We start from the raw sequence: 15,047 nt of genomic DNA, 5'->3' as shown, positions 1-15,047 counted from the left end.
CCTTGACTAAAACCCCAAACAGCCAGACCGTTACTCGTAACCTATTGGCTGTATAGTTAGTATGCAAGCCACGTCCGCCTAATAACGGAGTGTCTGACTGTCTGTCACTGTGACTATTGTCTTTATGTGTTACGTAATATGGAACGGGGTATGGGGTATATTATTCAGGCGCAGGAAACCTACCAAATATTTTAAAATTAGAACTGAAAAATAATAGAAGATTCAGAGTAAAGACGAATTTTTAAAGGATAGGTAAAACACATGTTTCAAGACGGCGGTGTTGCCTAGAGGTTCAGATATTCAGAACATGAAAACATGACCTTTTATAATACTTACTTTACACATTTCAGGACTGCTCTAGAGATTTCGATCGTTGTCCTTAGTTCGATTGTGCTATAGGTAAACGATTTCTTAGCTACGGTCCGTAAATGTTTAGCGGTTCGTTTATCGGATATCAAAATGTTTTGGGCTTACGTAAGCTTCCATCAGTCTATGATTCAACTATAACAAAATAACGATTCATCAAAAGAATACACTCATTGTGACATGTATTAATTGAGATCACATCATCATCATTGTTTCAGGCATAACAATTAAAATGTTGTGAGAAAATAAAGAACAACAAGTATTTAACGTTTCTTTGAAATTGATATTTTAAATTGAAATTGAGATTACAATGATGTTGCTGTTATGTCGTAATAATTAAAAAATCTAAGCTCCTGTCTTAAATGTAATAACGTAAGTTAAAATTAGTATTTTTATAGTTTATAACTTTATTAAGAACTTAATGAAACATATTTCAGTACATTTATACATAACGGCGATACGAATATGACCTATTGCCTTTTGACAATATACATAATTCCGGTGACGATGTGATTTTATCATACCGTCGTGCTGATCCTATCTCATATCTAAAGTTGGCCACAAGAACAGGTGATAAAAACATTGCAACCTTATTAAGTTTGCGTCCATTAAAATCGTTTGAGTGATTAAAGTAGGTACAATTGGCGTTTCAAGTTTTATTTATATCAAAACTGTTTTTTAACAAAAATATACGTAAGTATTTTATATTAAAAGAAAAATTAAAAAAATTATGCTTCCAGTAGGAAAAACATATAACGAAAAATCATCTAATCACTACGATTCAATAGTTTTCTTAAAAATGCTTTTTAGCAAATACGAGTAGGTTTTATAATAAATTATGACTCCTGTCACCAAATATACAATTAAACATACTTCCAGTTGCACGTTACCTTGTCAAAATAATCACTAAGCAGAGAAATATGTATGCACCTTGTCAGTCCAACACTTAACCCCCCATTTACCCCGGTAAACCTCACATCCGTGTATTTGCATACACATTATGATAGTGTCCAAGCATACCGCCCCATATATATCTCTTACGTGAATCGACCACTAACTCCTATTTCTAAGCGTGAGAATTTGAATACTAGCATCTTGTATTCTAACACTTGGAGAGCATATCGCTTCACACCCACCAGCATACTTTTGAGGTTATTTTATGATAAAATCCTGTGTCGTACCTTTTTCTTTTCATCTGGTTATTCCAGAAATACATTTTAGTAGGCATTCGTATATTTCTCATGCGTTTGTCGGCATTTTCTTAATACAAGTAAAAAACGGTTCCAAGTGTCTATTCCACGAGATATTGTTTATATATTACCACATATGGATTACCATCCGTCATATCATAATCAATAATAAAAGTACCGTAAAATGGGGTGAGTAGGTATTACGAGGGCAGTTGGGTTATGAATGGGGTGAGGAGGCATGACAGAGGGGTGAGTTGGTTTTTACAGGCTACTGCTACGTAAATTATATATTCTAATAACAAATCAAGCTATTATAATGTTGATAATCCCAAAGTGTCGATGCAACAATTTTCAAAACTCACCTTTCGTGTTTATCTCTAAAGTTATGAAATGGAAACTACACAAAATCATATAAAAACTAAAATTCAAACGACTGGAACATTTATTATGTATAAAAATCAGTTTGCCATATATAAAAATAAAGTTTTATCGAGGCTTGAATGTCAGTTTTGTCCCTACTCACCCCATTTTACGTTACTTAAATACTATTGTGGGAAAATTGTGACTACAACTTCTAAAGTCGCCCATTTCTGAACAGCGATAAAGTTATATGACTCCATGTTATAATTAGGCTTTGTTTTTGACGCTCCACGCTGTGTACAACGTCATGTTGCATGGGAATATTCCAATATATTTGTAGAACGTGACACTTAAAGCATACGCAGCGTAAAGCATAAAGAATCAGACCTTATAGTGGTTCTGCCTAAGGCGATATCTCGGCAAGAAACAGCAATGAAAGCACCGGACACTTCCTAGTTCACAATTAGGTGGTAATACCCACTCTAAAACCTAAACGCTCTAAGCTCGTATGTAACTGGCAGGTATGTACCCCATTTTGGCATTGAAGGGTTAGAATGAATAGTCAATTCATCCTACTATCTCACGGTTGAGTTATGCGATTTTGAGTCTTAGTGTCATATTAATAAGGTGCTTAGTTATATGGAGTGAATGTAACCATGTGGGTTCTGATATGGGGGATATAATGTTACGTATTTGGTCTAAACTGCTTGGCTTTATATTGGAATAAGCGGATATAAATATGCGATATTATTTTGTGTATTTGTTTGGTATTTTGTTGTGTATGTTAAGAGGCCGTTATCGATTTTAGTCGCAAAAATATAAAATTGATATATTTTGACGAAGAAATTCTACACTTTTTGCTACCTAATAGAAATAACAAGTACTGGTTTCTATTCGCACGTCTTCCCATCTTGCACTTTTGTAGATCATTTTTTTAAAACAGACTCACTAAATTAGTAATGATATTTTTTCTGAAGGACGTTTAGGTAAACGTGCGTAAAGCACTGATTTTGTCGATCTTATTTGTAAATTTCATAAAGTTTGAACTGCTAAAAATGGTAAATTTGTATTACACATATCCTGTACTCGAACTTTAGTAGACTACATTTTTAAAAACTGCCCCTTCTCGTCATGTATCTTGCTATTTAGATATTACGTAACAAAAGGTGTACAATTTCAACGACCAAATCTATCAATTTCACATTTCTGCTCTAAAATCGATAACGGCCTCTTAATCAAAAAGGTATTGTATTACGATACCTACCTCTACAGTATATCCAAAAATAGGTAGTAATAGCAATTTTTTTGCTTAATTGTAGAGTATTCATTATACATAAGTTACTTAGTAAAAATGTTTAGAAATGAGGACTTCATCAGATAGTAGATAACATATATCGATCTCTTAATTATCTGTAATGGGAATGAATATTGAAATTACTTTATTTTGAATAATTTTACTTAAACAATAGGTTGGCTAGTGAACGATTTAAGTAATTTATAGCTAATTCAATAAAACATATTTTTACTATCTATTAATACTAATTTTATATATTTTATGTTCTTAAATATAAATAAATAATTAAAAATTAATATCCGAAGCCATTACCTAATCCTCTTTTCATATGTCAATAAAAATCTATTTCTATCCTATTATGTCACCTCAAAAAAATACTTATTTATAGAACCACCTCACGAATCCACTAACAATCAATATTTATGCGATTTTAATCATGACTTCATTTAATAAACAATTACAAAACGAGTATTAATTATCGTTACGACATAGCAACAAAGCGATTTCAACACGAACATCCCTTTCACTCGCAACGGAATACTGGTAAGTAAGAAAAAGATGCCTAATACATTGCATTGTAATTTCTGAGTTTAAGGCTAAAACCTGAAATTTTTATGTTAATCAGTTTACGATAGATCTAATTATAACACTAGTTCGCGATGTAAGTGGTTAGTGAATGGTCGTGTGTTCCGCGTTCCGTTGTGTTCCAGACTTGAACACTGTGTTTTGTACTCGTATCTTGTGTTTCGTCGCGTTGCCTTGTGTTCTCGACTTGTAGACTGTGTTTTTTTTCGTATCTTGTGTTTTGGAAGATGGATTTGAAGAATCACAGTCTTTTGAAGTTTGTAAGGAGGAAAAGTGTACTGTCGAGGGCCACATCTATATCCTCCCCTAGGTATGTCTAAATATGTCTATATAATATAAGTTTGACGTCTTTCTAGACCAGTTCTTTGTGACCCTGTCTACGAAGCAGGAGGTCCGGGGTTTGAACCATGGTAAGGGATTTTTTTATCACACATCACACATACTTGTTCCTATACTACATAATATTATACATATATCTAGTAACCACACACAAGCTTCTTCATGCTTCTAATAAAGTGTATTTACTTTTTATAATATTTTTTTTAATATTGGGGACATTTACTTACAAGCTTAAGCTTACCTACTGTGATACTAGGTCCATCTGTGTAAAATTTTCTAATGATATGTATTCATTTAGAAAATATTCTTTCAGAAAAAGTTATCACAATATTGTCGTTTGTCTTAGACGCTTCAATTGAAAATCATCTTTATTAACAGCTGATAAAGATGTATTTTTGCTTGCCATTATGTCCACGTCCTTGTGTTAGAAAGGAAGCTGTTTTTATGTTTAGTTTGAAGCCGGAACTAAGTCTTTGTGTTTTATTACAACTATAATTGCTACAAAACGGCAAATGCAAGAAAATTCGCTTTTTAATTAGAAATGTGCATTTATAAATATTAAAGTGCATAGGGTGCCTGCTATAGTTTTTGTCCACTACCAATCATCATCATCATCATCATCATTATCATCATCATATCAGCCCTTTATAGCCTACTGCTGAGCATAGGCCTCACTTCTAGTACGCCACTTAATTAATTATAATTAGTCATTGGCAACTCTCAACAATAAGGCTTCAATTGGGTTGTTTCTTTCTGACTTGTTACCAATTAAATTACTAATGTAGTGGCCAATAACTATATCAGTCATCCTACATAAGTACAAAGGTTGTAGTTTAAATAATCTAAATGGTCGTATTTAGATCGCGGTTACCTAAAAATATTAGTTAACAATAGTTAACATTTGTACACCCAGGTGCAAAAGTACATGGTCACTTTATGAATAAACTCCTATAGTTAGACCAAGAAAAGTCTGCAGCGATTTTGATAGCCTACGCAGTGCAAGTGTTATTTATACGTCATAATTTCATAGAAGTTTGACGTTTATATTTTAAACTGGCACTGCGAGGGCTGTCAAAATCGCTGCAGACTTTTCTTGGTCTAACTGTTCTATACTCCTAAAATCCTAAAATGTCCATGCATTTTTGAGATATACATCAAATTTAATACATACTAGTAGTTTGACAGACTGCGTTAAGGTAAGTAGTTGTCTCGTCCATCAATAGAGACGTCGCTCTGGGCGCGCGTTCGTTAGATTTATTGCGAACAGAATTTGCGTTGAAAGGGCTATAGCCTAGGCTACTAGCCTTGTGTGAAAATGAATTGTAGAAAGCGAGTGTGAAGGTAGCTGAATTATTTATTACGAATGAAAAATACTGTGAGAGTTGTTTAATTGTAAAACATACTAGTTTCTTTTGAAAAACTTGTGATAGAGTGGTTTTTAAGATAGTGAAAAGAGTTTTCAACGGTAGGTAACATATCGCAACGACTAGCGTTGATATAAAATATTTTTAAATTTTTATACCCTATTGTGTGTCCTACTGCTGGAAAAAATACTTTTTCACCTCAGCAGCTCGAACAAGGGTACTTTGCTTCTTAAAAACTGTGAGCAAAATGCGATTTTGCTCACTGAGTGAGACAAAATGACATTCAAGTGACCTTTATAGTCAAATGTCATTTCAACATGCGGGGTCTAGTACAAGTTCGATATACTTGGGTTCTATTATCTCTGTCCCTCTAGGTATGTTCTCACTGCTTAGGGTGAAAAATTTTGTGTACTACACGAGATCAAAGTTATTTACATCTCGTGCGCTTTTGAATCCCTTACTACGCTCAAGATTCTAAATTAGATTCACTCGCTACGCTCGTGAATCTTTTATAGAATCTTTCGCTTGCACGGGACTCAAAATAAGCACTCGAAGAAATATCAAACTTTGATCTCTTGTTGTACAAATAACTATTTTGTCACTTTTGAAATCCAGTAGCCCGTATATAATAAAATATTACATTGATTATGGCGTTATCCATGTCTATCAACTCTAAAAAGCCGTTGCTTATTGTTTTGTCCCTATCTGTCATTTTGGAATTTGTGTTAGGAAGAGACAAAATTTAAACAAAGGTTTTTGTCCGTAATCTTTTAAGCCAACGTCAACTGAAGCTAACTAAATTTCCCAAGCAGCCTATTATTACGCTTATCTACAATAAAACATAACCGAGTAAGTCACATACAATACAAATGACGGACTCACAATAATATGTCCTTCGCCTAAGCATATAATCATGTGAACATTAATCACTATATCATTTACTCAGTTATGTTTATATAAAAACTAACTATAAAGATATCTTATGCCGTTGTAATAGGGGTTGTATATGGTGAGTAAAGTAATAAATGTGTGTACGCGATATGGGAGTTAATGGGATAATTATCTTGACAGTTAATTACTTATGTGCGTCCAGTTATGAATGAGATCACACTTTCGTCTTTATTAAATGTCTTGTGTTTTCTTGTCTTCTATAAGTGACTTTTATTATTGTTATAAGTGACTTCAGAAATATAACATGGCAACAAGAAATTAAGCACGTTTTATAAGTGTACTTATTACCTATTTTAGAAATTGGCTGAACGAATGATAAAAACCGATCATTTTTCACTCAACAACTAGAAATACATTTTTAGGCATTGTTTTGTTTTATTTAAGGATAGGCTCTCATGTCTGTTTTCAGCAGTGCTTCGACTAAAAATCACATTAGTTCGCAAAGGAAACCGTAAATATAGCAAATAATAATGATTGTGTAATAAATATGTAAAAAAATATGGATTATCTAATCCATATTTTCTAATCTAATCCATATTATTTCACAATCAAAGCTCGCTCACTTAACCTTGACGCTGAAGATCGAGTACAAGATAATTATCTTTTTCGCCCCAATAAATGATACGTTTCCACAGTTTAGAGTAATGCACCAAAATATTGCTAGTATCTTGGCAAAAAAACACAATTTAGAATTTGCAATCAACGAATTATCTAAAGAAAATAGAGATCCAGACATAATATGCCTTTCAGAAACTTTTATTAGGACCGGAAACGAAGCCAATATTAAGGTGCATAATTATAAACTGGCTGCAGCCTTTTCGAGAAAAAAAAATAGAGGAGGCACATGTGTATTAGTAAAGTTAGGAATTTATTGTAAGGAAGTGGTGTCACTTAAAAAAATGGCTCTAGTTAATACATTTGAATGTTGTGGCATAGAGATTCCGAAACACAATCTTGTTGTAGTATGTGTCTACAGAACCCCAAACTCAGCACCTAGCGTATTTCTAGACAAATTAGAATCACTTTTACATGTACTGTGTAATAAGTATAAAAACATAATTGTCTGCGGGGACTTCAATATAAACACATTAGTAGTAACCACGTATAGTAAAAGACTTATAGATATAACGAAAAACTACAATCTAATTTCACACATGCTAAAACCTACAAGGGGCAAGACGTGCATCGATCACATCCTAAGCAATGTACGGGGTGCCTCGGCATCGATATTACCACTAGGACTTTCGGACCATGACACAGCCCAAATGTTAAGTTTCAAAGTAAAATCAAAAGAAAATGCTCCCAAGCACTACTATAAAGTTATAAGAGATTACTGTGTTGAAAATATTAATAAATTTGAAGAATGTGTAAAATGTTTATCTTTTTCTGAGACATATTCGGGTGCTGACTTCAATACTGCTTTTAATCAATTCCACGATCTAATCATACTGTTTTATAAACTTTGTTTTCCGTTGTCGCGTATAAAAATTAGTAATCCAAATTATTGCACTCCGAAGTGGCTGACAAAAGGTGTGAAAATTAGTTGTAAAAGAAAAAGGCAACTGCGATTTATGTACTATCGAGATAAAAAAAACGGAACAGAAAAAGAAACACTACTATAAATATACGAAACTATTGAAAAAATGTATTGATAAAGCACAAAAAATTTGTAACAGCAAACACCTCATGTATAGTAAAAATAAGTGTAAAGCATCATGGCAAATAATAAAAAGAGAAACGGAAGACTTCAGATTACCCCAATATATTGATAAAATAATTGTCAATGACAAAGTTATATCCAACCCAGCTGAAATTGCATTAAACTTTAATAGACACTACATTGATATCACACATACTAGACGCGCTCCCAATATAAATCGCAGCTGCTTACAGATAAATACATATCAAAATAGTATTTTCCTAAATCCGGTTTCTGAAAGCGAAATGAATAAAATAATTTCGTCATTAAACGACACAAAGGCCGTCGGATATGATGAAATCAGCACAACTGTAATAAAAAAATGCAGATGGCACCTTATTCCTGTTCTGACTTTTCTAACTAACTGGTCGTTAGAATGCGGACAGTTCCCAGAAGTCTTGAAATCATCTATAATAAAACCACTTTATAAAAAAAATAACAGAATGCATATGGATAACTATCGACCTATAACACTAGTGCCCATCTTTTCTAAAATATTTGAAAAGTGTATGCATACTCGGTTGACGGAATACTTTAACAAGTTTAACGTGATTAAACTTGAACAAAACGGATTCCAAAAGAACAAATCGACGACATTAGCAGGGTTTAATTTGGTCCATTATATTTCTAAAAGCTTAGATGAGTCGAACCGCACAACGGCAGTCTTTATAGATATGACTAAAGCCTTTGATTTCGTTAGTCATTCACTCCTACTGCAATAATTAGAACTGTATGGAATTAGAGGACCTGCTCTAGATTGGTTAAAGACATATCTAGAAAACAGAACCCAATGTGTTGAAATAACTAGTCTCAATAAACAAAACGAGGAAACTGTACATCGATCAGAATTTATACACAACGAATATGGCGTTCCTCAAGGAAGTGTGCTAGGCCCCCTGCTATTCAACATCTATATAAATGAATTGCCTGAAGTGGTTCCATGCAAATCAGTTCTATTCGCAGATGACATCTCACTAATCATTACCGCGGAAAAAAATGAAATTAATGATGAATATAATAATAAAATAAATAGCGCGTGTATGGGGCAGTGGACCACAGTCCTTCGTCAACCAGGAGGCGGGGATGACCGACCTGGCCCACAGGATTTTATAAGGATTGAGCGAGGAATATTTCAGGGCGACAGTCTGAGTCCGCTATGGTTCTGCCTAGCTCTGAATCCCCTCAGCACCTTGCTGAAGGATTTGGGACTAGGTTGCCGGCTTCGGAGAGAGGGTGAAGTTATTTCTCACCTTCTGTACATGGATGACCTCAAATTATTTGCACCAAATACCCAAGGCTTGTTGGAGCTACTGAAAACCACCGAAGTCTTCAGTAGTGCCATCAACATGGATTTTGGTGTCGATAAATGTGCGGTTATGCATGTACAGCGGGGGAAGGTTGTAAATTCAACAAATTTACAACTTTCTGAGACAATGTCTTTCAGGTCTATCTCTGAATCAGAGACCTATAAATACCTTGGTATGTCACAGTCGTTGGGTATTGAGGACGAGGGTATTAGACGGTCGGTGAAGGAGCGCTTTTTCAGTCGGCTCACAAAAGTCCTTAACAGTCTTTTGTCAGGAGGCAACAAAGTGCGCGCCTTCAACGCCTGGGTAATGCCTCTTCTCACATACTCCTTTGGCATACTAAGGTGGACTCAGACCGAGCTGGACGCCCTGGATCGGAGGGTCCGGTCACTGCTCACCACACATCGCATGCTACACCCACGCTCGTCAGTTATGAGATTGTACATCCCACGGAAGTGTGGAGGCCGAGGCTTCCTAAACGCCAAGGATCTCCACAACCGCGAGGTGTACAATCTCAGGAAATCTTTCCTTAACAACGAGTGTGGGATGCATCGTGATGTGGTGGCAGTAGACAGGAACCTCACGCCGCTCTCCTTGGCAAACGAGAACTGGCGCAAACCTGTGGTACTAAGTACTGCGGATCGCAAGGCGGCATGGGAGAGTAAGGCGCTACACGGGCGGTTCTACAAGGCCCTCACGGGACCCGATGTGGACCTGCTCGCGTCGGTGAACTGGTTACGATTCGGGGACCTCTTCGGAGAAACCGAGGGTTTTGCCTGTGCAATTGCGGACGAAGTGATGATGACGAACAACTATCGGAAATATATCCTGAAGGACGGTACGGTCGACATTTGTCGGGCATGCCGCCGTCCCGGAGAGTCACTCAGGCATATCATTTCCGGTTGTTCTCATCTTGCTAACGGTGAGTACTTGCACAGACATAATCTCGTAGCCAGAATTATTCACCAGCAACTTGCTCTTCTATACGGCCTTGTGGACCGCGAAGTACCGTACTACAAGTACTTACCTGCGCCTGTTCTCGAGAATGGTCGTGCCACGCTCTATTGGGATCGATCTATCATCACTGACAGGACTATTGTCGCCAATAAGCCTGACATCGTGCTGATAGACCGATCGCAGCGCCGGGCCGTGCTCGCCGACGTCACCATCCCCCATGATGAGAATCTCGTGAAGGCCGAGAAGGACAAGTCCAGCAAGTACCTAGACTTAGCTCACGAGATTACCGCCATGTGGGATGTTGACTCGACGATCATTGTTCCGATAGTTGTGTCAGCGAACGGTCTCATAGCGAAGAGTCTCGACCAACACCTAGAGAGACTCTCGCTGGGTGGTTGGATCAAGGGTCAGATGCAGAAGGCGGTAATATTGGACACGGCGCGTATAGTACGTCGGTTCCTCACTCTGCGGCCCTGACCACCGGCAGCTTGGGCCAAGCCCCGCTGCCGGCGGCACCCTAGGTTAGGTTTTTTATAATGTGTTTATATGTATTTTTTATTGTTTTGTAAGTGTTTTTATATTTTACTTTTATATTCATATTATAACAAACCTAACTTAAGACGAAAAATAAATAAAGAAAATAAATAGAATTCTGGAATTATTAATTAATTGGTTAAAACAACAAAATTTAGAAATTAACATAAGTAAAACTAATGCTGTACAATTTTACATAAAGAAAGAAATTAGTAATGAGTTATATTTGAATTATGATCAAGAAATAATTAATGAAGTGAATGATGTGACATTTTTAGGTTTAAAACTTGATGCTTCCTTAAATTGGGATTCTCAAGTTGAAAGTGTTTGTAGCAAAGTCAATAGATTTGTGTATGTACTAAGTAGGTTAAGACGCACTGCTACCCTGGAAGCGACCTTGGCTGCTTACCATGGTTATGTTAGCTCTCAACTAAGATACGGACTAATTCTGTGGGGTAACTGTACAAACTTTGAAAGGGCCTTCATAGCCCAAAAGAAATGTATAAGGGCAATATGTGGTGTGGCCCCAGATGAATCGTGTAAACCCATTTTTGTAAAACTAAAAATATTGCCCCTGCCTTGTCTATATATTTTAGAGGTTTGCGTCTTTGTTAAAAAACATATGGATCTTTTTAAAACGGCTAAAGAAGTATACCCTCGAAACACTAGAAATCCTGAAAGGCTGGCACATGATTACATTCCAAGGACTGCATTTTTCTCAAAGCAGTGCTATTATATATAATGTGTATAAAATTGTTTAACAAGTTGCCGCCGGAAATTCAACGACTACCTTTTAACAGCTTTCAAAAAAGTGTAGCAGACTTGTTGCGGAAAAAACAGTATTATAATATAGGGACGTTTCTTTTAGACAACATTTAAACTTATTGTTTCTGGTCATTAATTAATTAATTATTATTTGTATTTTGACATTATATTTCGATTTTATTCTTTATTTTATTTTATTTATTGGTTCTGGTCGGAAGGTATTGTAAATAATGAATTAATTGATTATGTTGTTTTAGCTATAATTTGTATATAAAATTGTTATTTAATAAAATAATATAGATTTAGGCTAGCTTGTAAGGTTTGCATGCTGTGCATGGACGGCTAAGAGGACGGACTTTCTTATAAATATAATGTACCGACTATTGTAACTCCTTTTTTTGCAAATAAAATATTATGAATTATAAAAAAAAAAACATAATTTTTAAACTGACATGTAAATTGGCTTTATAAATAAAAAAGAGGTACAATTTATTTTCTAAGCGCCATTTGTAATAAAATAAATTCAAAATTTCATTGAGTTTAATACAATGCACACAAAAACCTCATCTGTAACTCAAAATTTTCCGCACCCTATCAAACATGTTGATATCAAAGCGTGATGTCAAATAAATGTTCTGTATCACTTGAGTATCTCGTGTGTATGGAATGTGAGGTATCTGTCTCAAGGAGACCGTGTGCGGTATAACAGAGTGCATCTTAGGGCACGGCGCGGGCGTTTTGCAACAGCTGTTATGCTAGCCCAATTCCTGACGAATATTAGTAATTATAGCTTGATTTTATATATTAGTGTGATTTGTCAACAGTACCTACTCGTTTCAATCTCGGTTTTTAGGGTTCCGCACCCAAAAGGTAAAAACGGGACCCTATTACTAAGACTCCGCTGTCCGTCTGTCCGTATGTCTGTCACCAGGCTGTAACTCGAGAACCGTGATTGCTAGACAGTTGAAATTTTCACAGATGATGTATATCTGTTGCCGCTATAACAAAAAATAGGTACTAAAAACAAAATAATAAAATATTTGAATGGGGCTCCCATACACAACAAACGTGATTTTTTTGTCGTTTGTTGCGTAATGATACGGAACCCTTCGTGCGCGAGCCCGACTCGCACTTGGCCGGTTTTTATGGTACAGTCGCCATCAGATATATCAGAGCGGCCAAGGTGCTCTTAAATATCTGAACACGCCTCTATTGTCAAAGCGTTAAAATGCGTGTTCAGATATTTGTGAGCACGTCGGCCGCTCCGATATATATGATGGCGACTGTGAGGCAAACGCGCAGACAAATTGCAGGATCGATACGACCCTTAAACCCTCAAGAAGAAGAAAGACCGGCCGGCAACGCATTTGCATTGCAACACATCTGATGTTGCAGGTGTCCGTGGGCTACGGTAATTGCTCGCCATCAGCCCATCAGGCGTTTTGTCTGCTCGTTTGCCACCTGTATCATTAAAAATGTTAACAACTTTTACCAGCAAGAAATATAATTTTGTCCTCAGGTAAAGCTTTTTGGTAAAGCTCGTACATGTTATTTTTTAAACGAAAAAGAAAAATATTACATAATTCGAAGAACAATTCAAAAACCTTTGAGGTAAAACCTTAACCCTCAAATTAATTTTATCGCCATACATTTCAACCGCAAACTAGACATCAGATCTAGCCATAAATTGTCCTCAACAAACCGTTACAAAAGGATTTATATACATTAATATTACAACAGCATTTATGTTCTTTTTAAACTGAACATTACTGTGTCCATAATTGTGATTCCACACAACAAGGGTAACGGCAGTTAAATTTGCAAGCCACGAAATCTGATCCGATGGGGGGGAGATAAGACACGCGTGAAGTCATGGTAGCGCCGCGCCGTTACTTCGATGTCACATAAACATCGTGGAACGGGGTCTTGGGGATCACTGTATTCCTTGTTGTAGCTGTTAATTTATGTGTTTTCTCCCTATTTAAAGTTATCAAGTCTGTTCTGTCTGTGTAAATCAAAATGAACCTTAATTTTACAACCCTTTTCAACTTATTTGGTTTACTGTAGTTTTCTCCACTTTTTTCTTATCTGCTTCTCTTAGTTTTTCTTTACTTCTATCTTTCCTCAAAGATTTCGTAATATATTACCTAGGTATGAGTTGCTATGACAATTTTTCTTGTTAACATTTTCTAATTTATGTGCCGTGGCGTAATGTAGACGCACAATAAAGCACGCGCTGTACGTTTTTATGAAATATGGTATTTATTTGTTACGTTAAACATTATGACAAAATTAATGTAGGTATCATACAATGTACCGTACGTTTGAATTAATAAATATGTATGGTAGGTCCAGTTTTTTTGCCTATAAAACGCATAATACTCTTATTGTACCCAATACGTGTGTTTTATGTCGGTATGACGTGTTTATTACGAAAACTGTTTTTATCCTCGTCACGTATTTCGTCAGTTAGGGAAAAAAGTAAATGATAAATTTATATTTATCATAATCGTAACTAACACTGTAGGTACGCTAAGTTAAGTTATGCCAATACACCTTTTGATGCCCTGGATAAACTTTGCCAACATTCTCTGTCTCAAGGTGATGTACTTAATATTGGAATCTTGGCTACAATTATAATATTGGCAACATTAAACTAGGCCGTTTTCTACGAAGGTCGGAATTTAAAACAAGTAATATTGGAATTTGTTGTTCCGATGACTGGCTTTAGATTTTAACTGTGATTTAAGATGGCGAAACTATACCGAAAATCGCAACTAGCTTTAACGGAAGTGTGGTAAGAAAGGTTTCGTTAATTTTCGAAATAATTCTTGTGATTTAAAACACGCACGTTACTTTACACTTTTGTTTATTTGGATCTTCCATTTCTAATGAAACGTTTTTAGTATAACACTTTAAACTCTCGCGTTTTGTACACATATTTAATTACACAAACGGGTCTACCGCGATATAATTTCATTGTTTTTACCTTTAATTCCGACGTTTCAGCTGAGTTGCACCAGCTGTGGTCACGGAAAGACAATCAATGAAAAAACAATGAAATTATATCGCGGTAGACCCGTTTGTGTAATTAAATACGTTTTTAGTACTTTTGATATTTTTATAAGAACAATATAATAATATGAAATTTATCATTACTGGTTGGTATTGTAAACAAGATCGAAATCTTGTAAGTTTACATTTATTTTCAAGGAAAATAAATGTTTGATTACATATATACTTTATCAAATTATCATTCGATCCCAATTAAAACAATTCTGTCTATAAATTAGTATTATATCACGTGATAAACCATCACGTTTATATCTGCCTCAT

The 15,047-nt window shown here is 35.6% G+C and overlaps 1 protein-coding gene across 4 annotated transcripts in view; it reads left to right on the top strand.

The window, feature by feature from the left end:
* LOC134789638 (uncharacterized) overlaps positions 1-15,047 on the top strand; it is a 275,518-nt gene that overhangs the window by 131,827 nt on the left and 128,644 nt on the right. The window contains exon 1 of one of the 4 annotated variants that reach the window (XM_063760226.1): positions 3,998-4,105. The exons of 2 other annotated variants lie outside the window; for them this stretch is intronic. In XM_063760226.1, coding sequence (XP_063616296.1) covers positions 4,023-4,105 — 83 coding nt within the window. In that variant the 5' untranslated portion in view covers positions 3,998-4,022. Of the gene's footprint in view, positions 1-3,997; positions 4,106-15,047 lie in introns of those variants that run through there. One more of the 4 variants, XM_063760224.1, reaches the window with a different exon arrangement.

Source organism: Cydia splendana, chromosome 4 (assembly GCF_910591565.1).
Source record: "Cydia splendana chromosome 4, ilCydSple1.2, whole genome shotgun sequence".
Taxonomy (NCBI): Eukaryota; Metazoa; Arthropoda; class Insecta; order Lepidoptera; family Tortricidae; genus Cydia; species Cydia splendana.
This window is presented reverse-complemented; position numbering and strand designations above follow the sequence as displayed.